This window comes from Pholcus phalangioides, unplaced genomic scaffold (genome assembly GCF_987345545.1).
Source record: "Pholcus phalangioides strain wild (caught in Gottingen) unplaced genomic scaffold, Ppha-v1.0 ptg000014l_1, whole genome shotgun sequence".
In the NCBI taxonomy this organism is placed as follows: Eukaryota; Metazoa; Arthropoda; class Arachnida; order Araneae; family Pholcidae; genus Pholcus; species Pholcus phalangioides.
The window spans coordinates 23,972,985-23,991,802 of record NW_028301607.1 but is presented as its reverse complement, the minus strand read 5'-3'; the positions used below and the strand labels follow the sequence as shown (position 1 = coordinate 23,991,802).

Below are 18,818 nucleotides of genomic sequence, written 5' to 3'. Positions count from 1 at the left end.
TTTCCATGATCTAGGATAGTGTTCCCCCACCAACCTTATTGATGGCACGGCTCCCTGTGAAAGACAGAACACTACGGATTTCCAGAGGAGATCAGGATTTCCTTGGGCCGTGTGATGGGCCGCACGGGGCCCCCCACTCTATGAGGGGCACTAAATCCGAGTGGAAAGGGAAAAAATGCTTTGTCGACAAAAGAAAAATGAAGTCAATGAAAACAACAGGTCCCGCACGTGAAAGAATTTTTCTCAAGCCGCCCCTGACACACCCCGCTACGAATGTAGTGGAGGCAGGCATCTTCAGTTGCGAATGAAGCCGAGGCAGACATCTTTAGCTTGCAATGGAATGAAGGTATACATCTTGGACTTGGAATAGAGCGAAGGCAGACATTTTCAGTTAATTACAGCTTTTAGCAGACATTTTCAGCTACACATGAAGACGAGGCAGATATCTTCATCGGCCGATGGAACGAATGCAGCACCTTCAGCTGCGAATGGGGGGGGGGGGAGCAAGGCGAATCCAGGGCGATGTCTCCAAAAAACGACTAATTGTGTAGGTGCATCGTGTCCTCCGGTATTTGACTGGACAGGCAAATTCGTCCCACGCTATTCGGCTCTTGGGAGGGGCGATCGCACCCACTCTGGATCCGAGCTTGAGACTAGTTCAGATTCGAGACTGAAAACGGAGTGACTGAAGAAAACTTAAGAAACCACTTATTCGACTGTGTCTCTATTCATTCATGTCGTTCAGCCATCCTTACACATCCAGAACCAAAATGGAGTCCATGCGTCTGCGATACTAATCAACGCATTTCCTGATATTATTCCGTGAATTATTTGTTTGTACCCGCCATAAAACATTATTATGTTTCACACGTAAATAAAAATGAATGTATTTCTCTCCCTCTTTTTTATGGGGTTTCACATGACGCAACGAAACTACAAAACATCTGCTCCAAGGACAAGCATCTAGAAAAAAAAGTAGGGAAAGACAGAATTTTTCGCCGATTCAAGGCATCATCTCTCACTCCCAACTCCAGGGCAGACAGTTTTCGCCGCGCTGCGTCTTATCACAACAGCTTATCTGCTCTCGAGTTATAACTTCGGAAGGATTTTCTTCCAAGTAACTATAAAGGGACAAACGAGCCGAAAATAAATTCTCTACAGAAAATCATCGCGTCGACTTTGGTGCGGGATAACGTCTCTTTCGTCCGTCATAAATGGATAATTCTGTGCGCCTGACGGTTATGCAGCATCGCACTTCTGTGCACGACATTAATTCCATTGAGAACGGAACCAATAAGAAATTTGTTGGTGAGTTATATATTATATATCATTATCGCCATGTCATTATTTTAGCTTGGGAAATTGTCAGATTCTCCTGCTATTTGTTACTCGAACGATTTATTGTAAAATTTCAAATTCTTTTCAGTCAATTCGAAGCTTCCGCGAGATTTTGCGATAAAAAATGAAGTCGTCAATTACAATCGAGGTTTACATTTTCGAAAATGCTTGGGGAGCGATATCCCAGGTCGATAAGACACTCGCCTGAAGTACCAAAGGATACTTAGAGGTATCGCGAGTTCGATACCCGATTCGTCCTTGTCAGAAACTTTGCTGACTCAGTTGTACAACAAAAGCGGCGTCAACATGACCACAAAGAAGGATTGCTACCGCAGGGAGTCTTCAGATCATGAAATAAAACTGCTGACTAAATTTCATATTTATAGCTTCAGCGATTTTCGGCTCGGTGATGATTGTGCCATGTAAACTTTTAACCCCTCCTTAGGGGGGTTGAGTTTTGAAAAATCCCTTTTTAGCGAGTCTCTACATCACAAAATGAAAATACTGACCAAATTGCGTATCAATAGCTTCAGCGGTTTCGGCTCGGAGTGATTCTATATATGACTTTTAGACTAACTCCCCCCCCCCCCCACACCTCCACGTGACCCCTTAAGAGATGGAATTTAAAAATAAAAACCTTTTAGTGAGTCTTCGCATCTCGAAATGGAACTACTTACCAAATTTCAAACCTGTAGCTCCAGCAGTTTCACCTCGGCGTGATTTCTCTCTGCAATTTCTCTCTTCACTAATAAGCAACTGTGTTCCTTATTATTCACTATAAACTTGCAATGTATCATCCAGTATGGGTCTTTAGACCCCTTGGATGATTTTCTTTTTTGTCTCATCTTGTATTTATGAGTATTTTAAAATAAAACCAATAATAAAACGCTTGAACCCCTTTGGGGGGGTTGAATTTGGAAGAAAAAAACACAAAACCTTCTTAGTGAGCCTTTAGGTCACGAAATAAAACTACTGTCCAAATTTCATATTTATAATTCAAAAATTTTGGCTCGGTGATGATGAATCAGTGAACCAGTCATTATTATATATACAACTTGTATATAGATACATTATGGTGACCATATATAAATACGGCATATTGCCGATTCTCGCCGAAAAATTTACCAGTTGCCAATATTGTGTACTAGCTATATTACCCGGCGTTGCCCGGGTTTTCTTCAATGAGGCTTTTTGTATCACGTGATATCTCCCTCTTTCTTTGAGAGACATACAAACTGTGTCCAAGTTAACCAATATGGCAACTTCCCGCGTGACTCATGAAATAAACAAATCTAGATTTAAAGAAACGTAGAAATTAACATTTTTTTCCTTTTTTAAAGGGCGCTAGGTAGTTAGTTCGATTCCCCCCCCCCTCTCCCTTTTTGAACTTCAAGTTATCCATCTGCCTGTTTAAGCTTCCAAAAATGCTTAGTTAAAGCTGTGTAATTTCTTCGATGCACTTTATGGGCCCATAATTAATTTTAAAACAACCTATAAACTATATGAATTTATGCAGTTGAATATTAAAACATTAATTTTCATGCTTGAGAAGATATAAATGAAAAGTTGAAATCAATGTTATTGCATGGATATCCAACTCGAAAGTAGGTCCGGGGCTAATTACTTCATATTTAATCGTATATCTATCTCTAAGCGAACTCAATATTTCAAAAATCGAGTATTTAATACAATTTTTAAAGTTATTGATGTGACAGAAAAAGCCCCACCAAATTTCCGCATTTCTACATTAAAATCGGCATTTTAACACTGATTTCTATGGGGGATCATCCTTTGCCTTACCCTCAAAGTGATGCTGATGATGGTGTCTATTCAAAAATAACTGGGAGGATTGAATAAAGTGGCAAACCATTATAAAAGCATAAATATTATACACATACTGACAGCGTTGAAGAAATGACAAACCATTGTAAAGGCATAAAACACGTCTTAAACGCATTGCTAGGGAACCACGGTAACCAAAGTAAACGTTCGAAAAGTGATTGTTGAGGCCCACAAAACCATTGTTGCCCGACAGTTTTTCGCCCATTTGCTCTGCTCTGCGGAAATTTTAAAGTAGCCTATCGTTCAAGTCGGGTCCCATTTGGTATATATGCAAAATTTGGTGACGATCGATCTAAAATTGTAGATTTGTATAGAGAACAGACACACACACAGAAAATCAATTTCATATATATAGATAAGTAACCTTTGGGGGGAAATAAAACTCTAAAGCAGTGAATTTAAATGCATTTTAACGAAAGAAAAAAGTTCAACTTTACAAATATATGAGATGAATATTTATATATTTCTTTAAATTTTAATCAATATAAATCATATTCGTTACATAAAATACTGTATAACTTCTATAAATTATACAAATTATATCTTCACCCAAATTTTAGCAAAGAAGATCGGGAATTAAAATTAGCTTCATTTTGAAAACGGGACCTTTTTATAAGAAAAATCTGGCATCAAACAACCCCTGAAAAAAAAGTGGTACAATAAAATCTCTTTTGTGGTCACCAACGGGACAAAATAATTCGTCCGTAAAATAGGGTGCTGTTAATCAGGGGGTTTGAAATGCATACTTCCATTATATAGGGGGAAATGATTATGGGGCCGTAAAAGAGGGTTGACCGCATCTGAGTGGGGTCCATTAAGAGGGATTTTACTGTAATAGAACGAAGATGACGAAGAGAAACGCGTATTGCAAACCAGTAAATTAATCGAATGAAATGACATTGAAATAGAACAAGGTAGATGAACCCACGAAAATACCATATGGAAATATGACAGATGAATTTAAAATAACGAAGAAAAACTAAAATTGTTGCGGGAAAGAGTATCTAATGATGAGTTTGATTGAAAAAGAGTGTCTAACACAACAATAAGTTTGCTAAGAAAAGATTATCTAATAATTATTTTGCTTGGAAGAGAGTACAATAAAAACCCCTCTTAACGGACACCCTCTCAGATGCGGTCACTCCTCTTTTACGGCCAAATAATAATTTCCCCTTGTACAATAAAAGTATGCTTTTCAAACCCCTGATTAGAGGTCACCCCTCTTTTACGGACGATTTTTTTTTTTTTTGTCCCGTTGGTGTACGCAAAAGAGAAGTTTTATTGTATTTTCCTTGGAAGAGAGTATATAATAATGATTTTTCTGGGAAACAAGAGTTTGTATAATGATGAGTTTACTTAGAAAATAGCTTCTAATAATGAATTTGCTTAGAAAAGAGTATCTAATAATAAGTTTGCTTGAAAAATATTACAGTATTACTATCTAATAATGAGGGTTCTGAGAGATAGAGAATCTGACAATGTGTGAAAATTCTAGGAAAAGAGTATCTAATAATGATTTTGCCGGGAAAATAGAGTATCTGATAATGATTTTGCTGAGAAAATACAGTATCTAACTATGATTTTGTTCGAAAAAGTTTATCAAATAATGAGTTTTGCTTGAAAAAGGTATCTAATAATCAATTTGTTGAAAAAAGAGTATGTAATAATGAGTATTCTTGTGGAAAAAGAAATAGAATCTAAAAACGAGTATTTTTGTAAAAGAATATCTAAAAATGAGTATTTTGGAAAAGAGTATCTAATAATGTGATTAATAAAAGTATCTAATAATGTGATTAATAAGAGTATCTAATAATGTGATTAATAAGAGTATCTAATAATGTGATTAATAAGAGTATCTAATAATGTGATTAATAAGAGTATCTAATAATGTGATTAATAAGAGTATCTAATAATGTGATTAATAAGAGTATCTAATAATGTGATTAATAAGAGTATCTAATAATGTGATTAATAAGAGTATCTAACAATGAGTAATAAGAGTATCTATAATAATGATTAATAACAGTATCTAATAATGATTTTGCTCGGAAGAGAGAAAGTTGGGAAAGTGTATCTAATATTGAGTTTGCTTAAAATAGCGTATCTAATAGTACCCTTGCTTGTAATAAAGTTTTGTGAGAACTTCTTAAAACCAACAAGTCAACTCAATATAAATTTTGAGAAAACGAAAAATCGAAGGTTTTTATCGAAGTTGTATAAATATTTCACAAGTAAACGCATCCTGGTCCTTGGAAACCATCGTCGCTAATGGATCGCATTTGAAAAAAGTTTAATTATTATCAATTATTTTGATGTTTCTGAGCGATTTCAGACACACACTTGTCTCTCTCAAAGTCTCTTGAATTCATTTAGTTCGCGTTGAAGGTGTCTTGGTTCCCTAAATGGCACAGATCTATGGAGACCATAATTTGATTCATGACCAGTGCACAATCCAGATAAAGATCAATGAAGGTGAATAGAAAAGGAATGTAAGAGAGGGGATACAATCTTTTTGTTATAGCTTTCTTCTCCTGGGATATACAGTCGAATCCCGTTATAACGAACAGCCAAGAGACCGGAGGAATCACTTCGTTAAAATGAAATTTCGTTATAAAGGAGTTCCAGGTTACCTAGCATTGTTCCTATGTAAACTTATTTGGGGGATTAGAAAAGTGTTCGTTAAAACGAGATTTTCGCTATAACGGTATTCGTTAAAACGGGATTCGACTGTGTTTATAAAATTTGATAAACTTTTTGCTTAGGTGTTATCCCACAAAAAAATGTGTCAAAGTTTCACTTTTGTGCACCATTTATTATTATTTTGAGCCTCTTTTTTTCGTTACTTTTCCACAACAATTGTAACACTACTACCACTCAATTTCATCATTCCGATTTCCGATCTAGATTCTGTTCAAATTGAATGTATTTTTTTTTATTAATTCGAGTATAAAGGCTTATCTTTCTTTCTGTTTAACCATATGCGCTACTGAATAAACTTTCCTCGAAATATTTGCGCGTAAATTTTACGAGGAAATACAGGGGAAAAATCTATTTTTATGGCATTTTTCATGAAGAGCAAACGTGCGTGATCTATCTATATCGAATCGTTACTTGCAATACCAATTGATAACAGAATGGGAAAATTACGCTCCGGTCGTGGTAAGCACATAATTACTCTATGAAGAAAAATTAGTAATTTTTAAAAATGTTAATAAATTTTTTATGTTAATAAAATTGTTTTAAATTAAAGCCAGAGAATAACAATCAATAAAAATTTGGTTCTAGTTCCCGTTTGCAAGAAGTTAGTGAAAATACCAGCAGAGCTTTACTTCGATTTGAGGGAGAACTGCACTTAGGTTCTTATATAGAAAGGGATGGTCAACAGCTGGCCCGCGAGGTCATTTTGTACAGTGCCTGACGAGATAAAAATACTGTGCATTTAAATTGATTTTGTGATCATTATTTGAGCTATTGCTTTCGACAGCTGACTTTCTGATTAAACAAGTTAATTTCAAAGAGCAAAAATATGTCATATTTAATGTTTGAGTTCATATTTTGTATCGTTGAACCATGAAGTTCTCTCTACACCCGGACGCGATTATTATTTGTGACGGAAACAAAGAAAGAAGCGTTCATCTCTGAATTTCGACATAGATGATTGGTGGCATTCCACGTTGAAGCTGACTGACACTTTTTCAAACCACAACACCGATATTCCGTTTAAAGAAAGCAACTCATCACGTAATAAGAAAACATGTATCCCAAATCTGATTCCGTGTCGGGCGTACAGGAGCGCCAAGTAATGGTGCGTGTGCGCATTCTTTCACATCTACAGGCAGTCTGCCTAGTCAATGCGAAGCTAGTTCATCTTATCTTGGTACTATCATGTGTTCACTTATTCCGGATGGCCAATACTGTCCACGTGACTGGCGTTTGGCAGGCTCTCTATCCACCACCATCTATAGCAGAAGTTCTCCGCGCGAAGCTCGTGACGCCACTGAAAAAGTTATTTCACCTATAGTCATAGGATATACTGCAAAAAATGTCAAGATATTACATGCGTCGGCCTGATATATCCAGTGGCTACAGGTGAAATAACTTTACTGACGTCACGAGAAAAAGTAATCTAAAAAACTCCTCTCGAAACATATCGATTTGCGAATCAATTCCTTGAGCATCTATTCGACCCGTACAACCGTTTACATACCGCAGTAAACTTAAATTTATTTATAATTTTTAACCTAAACACCTGAGTGGGCTTTAACGCTTTATTTATGAAATATCACCCGACCTCTGCATCGCAAGTTCGCGCTGGGTTTCCCATCTTCTTCATCAGTACTGATATTTTGTCCCCTGTATTATCCTTTGTACCTCCTTCCTAACTACCTGGCAGTCACTGCTTGTACACAGATGGTCTGTTGACCAATCCAGCTTCCGCGTCGTTGCCCATTTCGCACAAATTAGGCAATTCGTCTTGTTCTTACAGCTTTCCATTAGATGGCCCGATTCTCACACCTTTTACATCGAGTCTCATTTTTACACATCTTTGCTTGATGTCCAAATTCCCAAAATCGGAAACACTGCAAAGGCTTTAAGTATTCGCTTATCCGTAGGTGACACCAACCCCCGAAAGACTGCTTTCCTCTTCATGACTGCGCAGAATTCTCCGGGAACTAGCTGTAGGATCCAGTTTATCTCTCTACCTTTACTACCTTTATGGTAGTTGTCCTCTCGAGTTGAATTAGTATTAAGGGAAAAAATAAAATAATTGATAAGTTTCGAGTGGTCATTTTTGGGTTTTTTCTTCTACTTTTACCTTCAAGACATCACCATCCGCTCTGCAACATATCATCCACTCTGACCTTTAAAAACCAAACACACCCCGCTTCCCATCTCATTGAGATATCGAAGCGTTCCCGGAGGATGGGTGTGTCTGGAAATTTTATTAAATATCTTCAGAATAATAAATATAAAAATATTACATATAGATTGCACATATAAATTCACATATAATCAATGTTCGTCAATGGACGCATCATAATATACGGAGGGAGAAATTAAAAATCAACTGTAAAATCTACATCATAATCTTCTGAAAGTTCTCATATCATCCACTGCTATTTTCGTCTTCCAGACTGAAATTCTCGGATTTATAAGTTCTAGACTCCACCGAACTGGCAATTTACGGGAAACATCATCTCCTTAGGGTTTTAATAAATGTTTCTCAAAATAAGTTCTCGAAAATATTACACGCGCTTTAGAAAAATAATAACAAAACATTCTGGAAACGAAAAATTTTAATCTCAGCCACATTTTAAACACCATGGACAAAATATTCAAAACGCACCGATTACGATTAGTCAGACTGGACATCTCAGTACATTTTCACTTCCGCGTGTTGCCGCAGAATTTTTATCCCAGTATAAAAAAAAAGAGACCACACAGCAATTAAAACAACCAAAAACGCTTAGAACTTTCCGGATCACCCTAATACAAGTACATTGAAGGGATTAAATTATTTATATAATTATAGTCACGCAGAAGTTACGATTCCCCCGTGATTTCCAATGATACTTATGGTAACGCCGCATCATTAGCCTTCAAGAGCTGCGGGATAGATCAACATAAGGGCGTGATTGTGAATCATTCGACATCTAATCAGCTAACTTCTAGAGTGCTCAACCTTTAGGACAGAGTGCCGGTCATCACATTGGTTCGAAATGTAATATCGTGGACCACTCAAGTGCTCTGGAATACTGCCACCGGTCACTTGAGTGATCTTTAAATACGCTGCATGTCACTTAAGTGATCTAAGAATGTGCCGGGGTCCACTTTAGTTGTGTGAAAATGTGTCGTGTTGAGTGATCTAGAACACTATGCCGCGGGAAACGTGAGTGATCTGGAATTTGACCGCAGGCAGCATAAGTGTTCTGGTAATTTTCCCGCTGGTCACTCAAATGATATGCTAGTATGTCGCGAGCCCATCATGTGATGTGGAAGTGCACCGCGGGTCACTTAAGTGATCCTGAAGAGTGCCGCGGGTCACTTAAGCTATCTGTAAAAATGTGCCGCTTAGTTCATTTTTACAAAATTATGTTCGAGGTCACGAGCCACATCAGTTGACTCCGAGGGACGCATTTGGTGCGTTGAACATGCATGGCTTACTTGGTGTTCCTCCGTCGATTACGTTGCTCCAATGTTATTACACCTCTGACCAGGCGCGGATCAATGCCTGGTCAGGGATGTAATACCTCTGGTGATAACCCCTGGTCGGGGTGATCACCCCCGAGAAGAGAAATGCGAATATAATAATATAGCATAAATATTCCGTTGGATATTGCAATAAATCCGCTGAAAATTATTTGCATCAATATTTTTGATTAAAGAACAAATACTACAAAACTTTGACCAAAAAAATAGAAAGAACCGGGATATAATATTTTTTTTTTCAAAAAAAAATCGGAACAGAGAAAAAAACGTGACTGTCCCGGAAAAATACGGGACAATGCGGGACGTATGTCACAGTGTACAAAATCCCCCTTCCCAACAGCGAGTTCTAGATCCGCCCCTGTCCCTCACCAACACCTACTAGAGAATTTTCTAGTGGGTGTTGCCCTGACTGACAGAAGATTGCAAGACTTCTTAAATACGTGTTGACTTTCATTTTTACGAGTAAAAACATAAGCATTCTGGTTGTCGGAGAAATGAAAAGGCGCAAGCTGTTTAAACATGAAATTATTCAGTGACCTCACACGCAAAAACATTTCCATTCGTCAGCTTTCTTCTCGAACAATCTTTATGATAGACCCGACACCAACGCTGTTTTTCCTCCTTCTGTAAGTATATAGTTGTTATTGATAATAATATTTCATTGCAATTAATTCATTCGTATGGAATTTTGGGGTTGTTATAATAGTCATATGTACCAGGGGGTTTTCCAACGTTCTTGCTGTAGCGGCAACACCTCTCTGGACTCCCTCTCTGAAGTTTTCGAAACTATATGCAAATTTATGACACAAGAACCCTTTAAAACAAATATGAATATTAAGAAGCACGAAAAAAATATGAAAAATGACCTATGGCACATTGGTCGCTCGCATATGCGCGACGAACAAAAGAAAACACATTATTGGGACTTGGGAGCACCAAAATTTTGAGGGATAGTTTCATAAAATGAGGGGTATTTTTTAAATCAAAAACGGAGAAATAACTCTATTGAAGAAAAAAAAAATTACCTGCGATTTTGGAGGAGTAAAATTGAATTTTGATGCGTATTGGCAAACACTGATTATTGGGAGTAAGGTGTTTACGGGTCACAAAGGATTCCAAGAGGCTTACGGGGCATCTGCAACACCATATGCGAAACAATAGTGACATCGGTAAATGTCTCCAATGAAAGAACCTCACGAATGCTCTAGCAGTTAAAACAGTGGTCGGTTGTGTTCAATCACCGAGGTTGGGAATTGCTCTATCATGTAGTAGACCCATACATGCTCAACTCATGGCCCGCGAGACTAATGTAGGCCTCGGAGTCATCTGATGTGGCCCGCGACACCCCAAACCTAATTTTTTAAAAATTAACTTAGTGGCACATTTTTTTTTTTACAGATACCTTAAATGACCGGTGGCTTTGTTACAGATCACTTAAATGACCCGCACTGCTGTTCCACATCACTTAAGTGGCTTACGACACATTCCCACATCCTTTAAGTGGCCCACGGCATATTTACACTTAAGTGTCCCGTGGCGCATTTTCAGATAACTTGAGTGATCCTTATTTAAGGTCACTGCGGCGTATTCTCATATCACTTGAATGACCCGCGATATATTTATCGCTATATATTATCGAACCTGTGGCACAGTTCCAGATCAATTAAGTGGCCCGCGACACGTTTTCAAATCAACGAAGTAGCCCGCACTCTCCTAAAGGTTGAACAGTGTTCAAATGAAAACCATTGTAGTAGAGACTATCCGGCTTTAACTCTCTCTGTAACTTCAACTCTAAAATTAGACATTGGCATTGCTGCCCTTATACCAAACAACTTGCCGGTGCGAAAATAACGGTGAGGCTAATGGTGTCTTAATAATTTTTCAGGCTTCCCCCCCCCCACTCCTCCTCTTTTAGTCCCAATTTTAGTTTTTTGGGGGAATGGGAATCTACTGCATCAATACAGAATATACGGGGGTAATGTTTAATAAATAATAAATTATTTATACATACACATGAAATCGTCTAGACTTTTCTTGAAAAATATATTTGTTTTTTCATCCAAAGAGACATAAAGCAAATTTCGCCGCCTACGTGCTGTTCGTAATGCAACCGAACTACTACACGTAAGAAAAACACAAACATAACTTTCCAAACGAAATCACAATTGACGTCACAAAATTCGAAAAACACATGCGATTCAACGGAATAAAATCAAAGTCGTCCTAATTTCCGACGTGTGGTCAACGGCTTTACTCATGCACCGACGAGATAAAGCGATCGGAATGCGATAATGACGCTAATATACAGGTGGAAGCTACAGAAAAATGCTGCGGCGGCGGGTATAAGAAACTAGTTATCATTCATGGAATCAACGTGTTTATGTCAAGGAGGGGTTCAGGGTCAAGTGCTCGATGACATCCGACGTGCGATAAAATTTTATGGGGGCACTTGTACCGATGGTCAAAAAGACAGCTACGAAATTATTCACGGATAAATTTCGAAAATATAAAAAAAATCAGATAAGCGTGTGCTTGTTTTGAGTATTACTTGTGGTTATTATTCAGTATTAAAATTTATCAAAGCCACCACAACCGGCCGGATCCTGTTCCCCCAGACAGATAAACAGCATCCATATTACCAGTCTGTAGCTGGTGGTACTGGCGAAAGAAAGAAATTAACACTCGGGTAGAGTTGATGATACCACGTGTGAACTGATACGAAGAGAGAAAGCTCTTTGGTCGCGAGAGGCAATGAAAGAACATTTTTCCTGCTGGAAACAAGCTCGTTAAGCTGTGAAATCTGATCAAGAGATTGTATCGTTAAAAATATCTGGGGCAGAGGTCCAATGACGAATGTATCTGTTCGGTTTTATCTGCTGAATAAAAAGTAATTATGATGTGCGAGTAGTGGTCTTGTCAGCAAGATCTTCTTGATATCTTCTCGGTAGAACCCAATCACAACCTGTGTCTTATGAAACACGAGACAATCCCGTTGACATACTCTATTCCAGCGTTTCTCAACCTATGGTCCGCGGACCAGAGGTGGTCCGTGACGATGGCGTAGGTGATCAGTAGGCAGACTTCAATTCTAACTGGATGGAAAATTAATCAATTGTTGTAATTTATATTATAGTAATATCCATATGGATTCACAAATAAAAAATGTGTTTTCATACTAATGCCGGTATTACACTCTATAAAAGTTTGATAAAATCCCTTTTATAAAACTTGAAAAATCTAACCAATAAGGTTATTGGCTACATTCTAGAAAATGCAACCGGTATTGGCTGCATTATTCAAGTTTTATAAAAGGACTTTTATCAAACTTTTTTAGTGTAATACCGGCCTTAGATTCATTTTACTTCATCAAGGAAAATGAGAATATTGCGATCCTAAATACGGGATATCACTAATTTGAGGCCCAAAAATGCAACTTACGACATATTCGCTAATTTTTGCAAAAAGTGGTAAAGGGTGTAGAAATAAAAGGTTGCTAAAAATCGCAGTAAACAGAAATTTGACAGGGGAAAAACATTCAAAAAGACTCGATTACTGTAAAATACGGGACGTCGCCAACTCTCTCTATAAACGTTGCCGTAAGTCAGCAAAATCCCCAATTGTAGTTAAAATTGCTGAAATTTGAGGAAAAATAGTTTAACTTAACTGAATATTTGTATTTATACCGAAAATCATCATAAGTTATGAAAAAACGGGACAAATACATGAGAAGAAATTCAGAACAACTAAAAATACAGAAATGTCCCGTAATACGGGACGCAAGAGGTCCGCCGAATTGTTTCAGACCTTTTACTGGCCTTTGGGGTTCAGAAAGGTTGAGAAACACTGCCCTATTCCTCTATTCGACCGCCCATGAACTTAGTCTCGGGTGGCCAAGTGTCCCGGGTTTTCTCCATTAAATTCACTGTCCCGGGATACCTGTTTGTCTCGGTTTTTCTTTGCGTAATCAAATGCCAAAGAAATATAATTTTCAATGTTTTTTTAGACCAAACTGTAGTCTTAAATTTCAAATTATATGCCTGCTTTTTTTGAAAACGAAGTAGACAAATTTTGAAAAAATTCGCGAGTGTTATACAGGGTGTCCTGTAAGTGCTAAGTTTTTACCTCAACAACCGTCCGTCGTAGAGGCATGATTCTACTCTTAAAAATGCTCAACAGGCGTCCAAAAATTACCCTGTATTAGTTTTGAGAGTGAAAATACAGTGTATCGCAAAATAAAAAATCGAAATTCTTAAATGTTCCTCTTGTCCTGCAACTTCCAATTAGGAAGTTGTTGCCTGGAGGCCAACAGTAAAAATTCCATGTTTCTAAGTGCAATATTTGCTGAGGTATTTGAATTCAAAAAATCGGAGGAAAGTTTTGAAAGAGCAGCAAAAACTAACGGACAACGCTGCTTTCCCCCATTTATGTTGTTCTTTCCCAACATTTCTCCGATTTTTGAATTCAAATATCTCTGTGAATATTGCACTTATAAATATGTTTTTTTTTGTTGGCATCGGGAAAGACAGGGTAACAACTTGACTCTATAACTGGAAGTCAGAAGACAGAGGAACTGTATGAAAATTTAGTTTTTTTAATTTTGTGACACACTGTATTTTCACTCTCAAAACTGGTACAGGGCAATTTTTGAACGCCTTTTGAGCATTTTTAAACTGGAATCATACATGTAAGGCCGCATTAGCACTTACAGGCCACCCTGTATTATTCAATACACAATTTTGCGGGGGTAGTTCGTATTCATCAGACAATTTTCGGAAATTTCGTGATTTTACCGCACCATCACAAAATTGTAATATATCAAGGCTCTTGCGGGAAATGGTGACGTAGAAAAATTCTGAAATAATTCACGAGTTACATATTAGTCAATACACAACTTTTGAGGGGAGTAGGGCTTTTCAATTATACAACTTTACAGGGCCGTCATTTCAACTTTTTCCAGGGGGGGGGGGGGCAAAGCACGTGTACTCAATGTATGCATATATATATTTGCATATACTTTTACATACCATTTTTAGTGTATTTTCAAAAGCCAGGGGGAGGGGGTCAACGGCCTCCTATATATCTATATATATATATATATAGTCGCGAAACTTCTAACTGCAGGGGGGGGGGGGTGCAACGGCCCCCCCTGCCCCTTTCCCTAAATGACGGGCCTGATACTTTACTTTAATTTTCTTTTGCTCCACCCTATTGTATATCCGGTACGAGTTTATTAACGATAACTAATATCAAGATTAACAGTGGGATGTCGCATAATTTTGCATAAAGGGGGATTATTGTTTATCTTCCAGTACAAGTCAACGCTCTTAACTACGAGCAGTTAGAAGTTTCGCGACTTTATAGATATACACATAGTTTTCTTTCCCTTTCCTATTTCGAGATAAAACATCGCGATGTTCTGGAAATGACTGTCGCGTGCTTATCATTATCCGCACGCGTACATATATTTTCTTTTCTCTTTCATTTTCTTTTCCTGCTTATGTCGCCATTTGTTTATTTATTTAGCTCCTATCATCCTTCATATACTACCGACTGGATCTTTCTACGGCACCCTTAATTGCAGTCGTTACATCCGAATTTTTATTATATTACTATAAAAAAAAATATATATATATTTTCCACACCTCGCAAATGACTAGTTTCGTGCGCACTTGCGTAGCAATAATAAACACATTGTATTGTAAAGAATAGAAATGATACGGGGATGGAATCAAGGTAAGTTTATCAGTTATTTAAAAAAAAAACAAAGTCGTAAAAAGCGTATAAAATTTTTGCATTAAAAAATAGACATTTTCTTTACGATAATCGTTTTTTTAGACAATCTTATAAAAGCAGACGCATATTTATCCACAAATACAATCTCGTGCTAATTTTAAATAAACTTGTCCAAGGCTGACAGGGCTATAGCCCTATTGCCCTGGTACTTAACTTTTGTAAAGAAAACAAAGGCGGGACCAAGGACCATTAACTTCTTTCCAAGATATTTTTTCTTTGATGACACACAGAATATTTCTTATGTAATAGAACGGGAATGATTTTTTTTTAAAAAACTGCCGTTAATTATGAATTTTTGCCTCTACCGTTCGCCCTCTTTAATCTTTTGTTTTTAGGCCACGGCCCTTGCTATAGCAGTAAATACAGGAATCTTTCGACTTTGTCTCAACCATATCTCTCCGAATTCGCATATTTTTCAGGATTGGGAATCGATCAAACATTTTAACTGGTTAATTAAAAAAGTTCAATCGAGTAATCGACTGATTAATCGAATTTCGATCGAATAATTTTCTCAAAATTTTGATGCTATAGAAATATACACTCGCTTCCAAAAGTTAAGTACGCGACGGCTTATATATAACATTACGACACCACTTTAATCTTGCCCCTCTAGATTGCACGGTTAGTGGGACACAAACGCGTGGTACACACGCATACAGTCCATTCACGTGGAGCCGTCGGCACTCAGTACCAGCAAATTAGTGTCTTACCAAGTGATATTGCAACCTTGGAAGTAACAGTTGTGGAGGTCGCTCGTCGATTCCCCTTAGCTACTATAGCAATATACCAATTACGAAAACAATTCCCAAGCAAGTCAAACAGCTGACCGGAGACATGGGTCTAGTCAACCACGGTTACCACCCCCATGCCCCCCCCCACAAGGGGTGGGCTGACAAGGCTCCAGCCCTGGGGCCCGGTATGATTTTAATCATTTTTTTGTTTTTTCACGCTATAAATTCATCATAAAGGGGCCCCGTGAAAGTCTGGTCGGGGGGGGGGGGTCGTAAAAGATCCCAGCCTAGGGGGCCCTGCTTCAGGATGTGGGGGCCATGACCACCCCATGTGATGATTGGTATATTGCTATAGTACCCAAGCGGAATCCACGAGTGACTTTTACCCCTGTTACATCCATTGTTGCAGCATCACTTGGTAAGACAATATTTGCAAGTACTCTGTGCCGAAAGCTCCATATGAAGGGACTATGCGCCCGAGTACCACGCATTTGTGTTCCATTAACCGTTCAATCCAGAAGGACACGGTTAAAGTGGTGTCGTTATGTTATACAAGCCGTCGCGTGCTTAACTTTTGGAAGTGAGTGTAATATCGACTTTTGTGAGCATTTAATGCACACATATTAGTTAAGTCGAATGAAGAGCCCTCTAATTTTTGTATTGATGTGTATATAACTTCATCAATTTCAAAAATTTCCTGAAAACTGCTAATTTTCTATATTACAAAAATACTCTCAGTATATTATCTTTTATCTTCCACTTTTGTGACACCGTACTTATTTCTATTATCGCTCTCTCGGTATTGCTACATCTGTGATGCAATGTCAGATAAAAGAAAGATATCCGCGATAATGAGATAACATGAATCCATTGTGGTTGATAATGTTTCAGATAATGCTTTTTGATTATGCCGGGACTTTCTAAAGCCACGTTCCCCCGACGCGAAGTCCAGAACCGTATTTACAAGGAAGGTGGAGCTAAGCAAGTTCGAACGAAGGGGCGGCTAATCAACGTGATCGGTGGTCAAGAACGTTAAATTAGAACGCGAGAAGGGTGCCCAAATCTGAACAGCCAGCAGGCGGCGAAGCTATAAATCTGCCTCTGGAGGGGGGCCCAGAACACCTACTAGAGAATTTTCAGTGGTAGAGATGTCAACCTACTAGAGATGTTTTCTAGTGGGTGTTGCCTAGAGCCACCCTTAGGGTCGTGCGACAGGTGCAATCTCAAAAGGGCCCCGCACTTGCAGTAATAGAAGTGAAAAATACACAAAATCAAATAAATTTTTGTAGTGTCTCAGCTTCGACTGATTTGATTCTGGAATTTTCATCACCGGGAGTATTTATTTCATCCAACATACATCTTACCATATACATCTCAAATACACCCGTGACGTAAAAAGTAGCAAACTATACGATGTCGTTTCGGCTGGGTAATGATGAGAATACTTCATCGTTTTTTGTTTTTTTGTAAAAAAATAAAACACATTGAAACCTCAATCTAACGATATTCTGCGCACCAAGAAAACACATTGTTGTAGAGGGGCTATCGTTATATTGAGAGGCAGCATTATCATTACGTACATCAAATTTATACTGCAGTTGGCATCTTTCTCAATCGGTGCGTTGTTAGTACCACCAAAAAAAAATGCACTTTTGAGTATTTTATTCCCCGCAAAAAAATTTTTAATTGATTAGTTCAAGGCTTCTCAAACTGTGCGCCGTGGTGCCCTGGTGCGCTTGTAACCAGTGTCAGGGGACCGTGAAGCCGTGTTCTTCGAAGAGAGTCTTCGTTAAACTGCTCTGGGTAGCCGCTTTAAAGCGTTGATTAGGGAAAGGGGTACCGCGAGTGGAAAAAGTTTGAGAACCCCTGAAAATTAGTTGATAAACAAAATTCAGTAGGATGTATCGCCCTTGTGAAGAGGTTTATCGCAATACACTTCGGTGCATCACACAAAAAGTAGCGATACAGAACACTTTCGGTAATCAGGTGGTACCAAATACCGATAATATTGGACATCATCGGAAGAACTAAACATGTGACGAATTTAAAAATATATTGAATGATATTTCGAGCAAAATGCTTAAAAATATCTTTTGTAGCAGTTTCTAAAATCTGCTCAAAAAATATCGTTATAGAGAGGTTTATCGTAGTAAAGGATAAACACTGTATCGAAAGGAGTTATCATTAGACTGTAGGCCACACGTGCTCAACCCATGGCCCGCGAGCCTAATGTGGCCCTCGGAGTCATGTGATGTGTCCCGTGACCACAAACCTAATTTTTAAAAATGAACTTAGTGGCACATTTTTTACAGATCATTAAAGTGAACCGCAATGCGGTTCCATATAACTCGAATTACCCACGACATCGTTCCAGAGCACTTAAGCGGCCTGCGGCGCAGTTCTACCTCACTTCAGTTACATGCTTCAAAGTTCCAGATCACTCAAGCAGACCATGACACATTTCCACATGACTTAAGTGACCCGTGGCACATTTACAGATCGCGACGCGTTTTAAAATCAATTACGTGAATCTTCACGTAAAGGTTGAGCACCCTTGCTATAGACCAGTGATTCCCAACTGGGGGCGATGGAAAGTTCCAGGGGGGCGGTAGAAGCTACGGGTATAACATAGGATTCCTATGGGTTAGATTGCGTTGGGGGGCGATGGGAGAAAAAATGTTCTGAAGAAGGGGGCGATGGGACACACACACACAAAAAAGGTTGGGAAACTATGCTATAGACGATTCAAAAAAATATTAATTGTAGAGTGATTTTATATCGTTATATCAAGTATCGTTTTGTAGTGAGGTCTTACTTTATTTATGCCTAGCTAAATATTTTTAAAAATTCAAAAACTGAGCAGCTTGGTGTGCCCGAAGCTCCTGATTCCGTTCTCAAAAATGT

The 18,818-nt window shown here is 38.2% G+C and overlaps 1 protein-coding gene across 1 annotated transcript in view; it reads left to right on the top strand.

The window, feature by feature from the left end:
• The first annotated feature begins 1,095 nt into the window (after positions 1-1,095).
• The window catches only part of LOC149078303 (sodium-independent sulfate anion transporter-like), a 51,013-nt gene continuing 33,290 nt past the window's right edge, over positions 1,096-18,818 (top strand). The window contains exon 1 of the mRNA XM_089241953.1: positions 1,096-1,308. Coding sequence (XP_089098079.1) covers positions 1,215-1,308 — 94 coding nt within the window. The 5' untranslated portion in view covers positions 1,096-1,214. The remainder of the gene's footprint in view (positions 1,309-18,818) is intronic.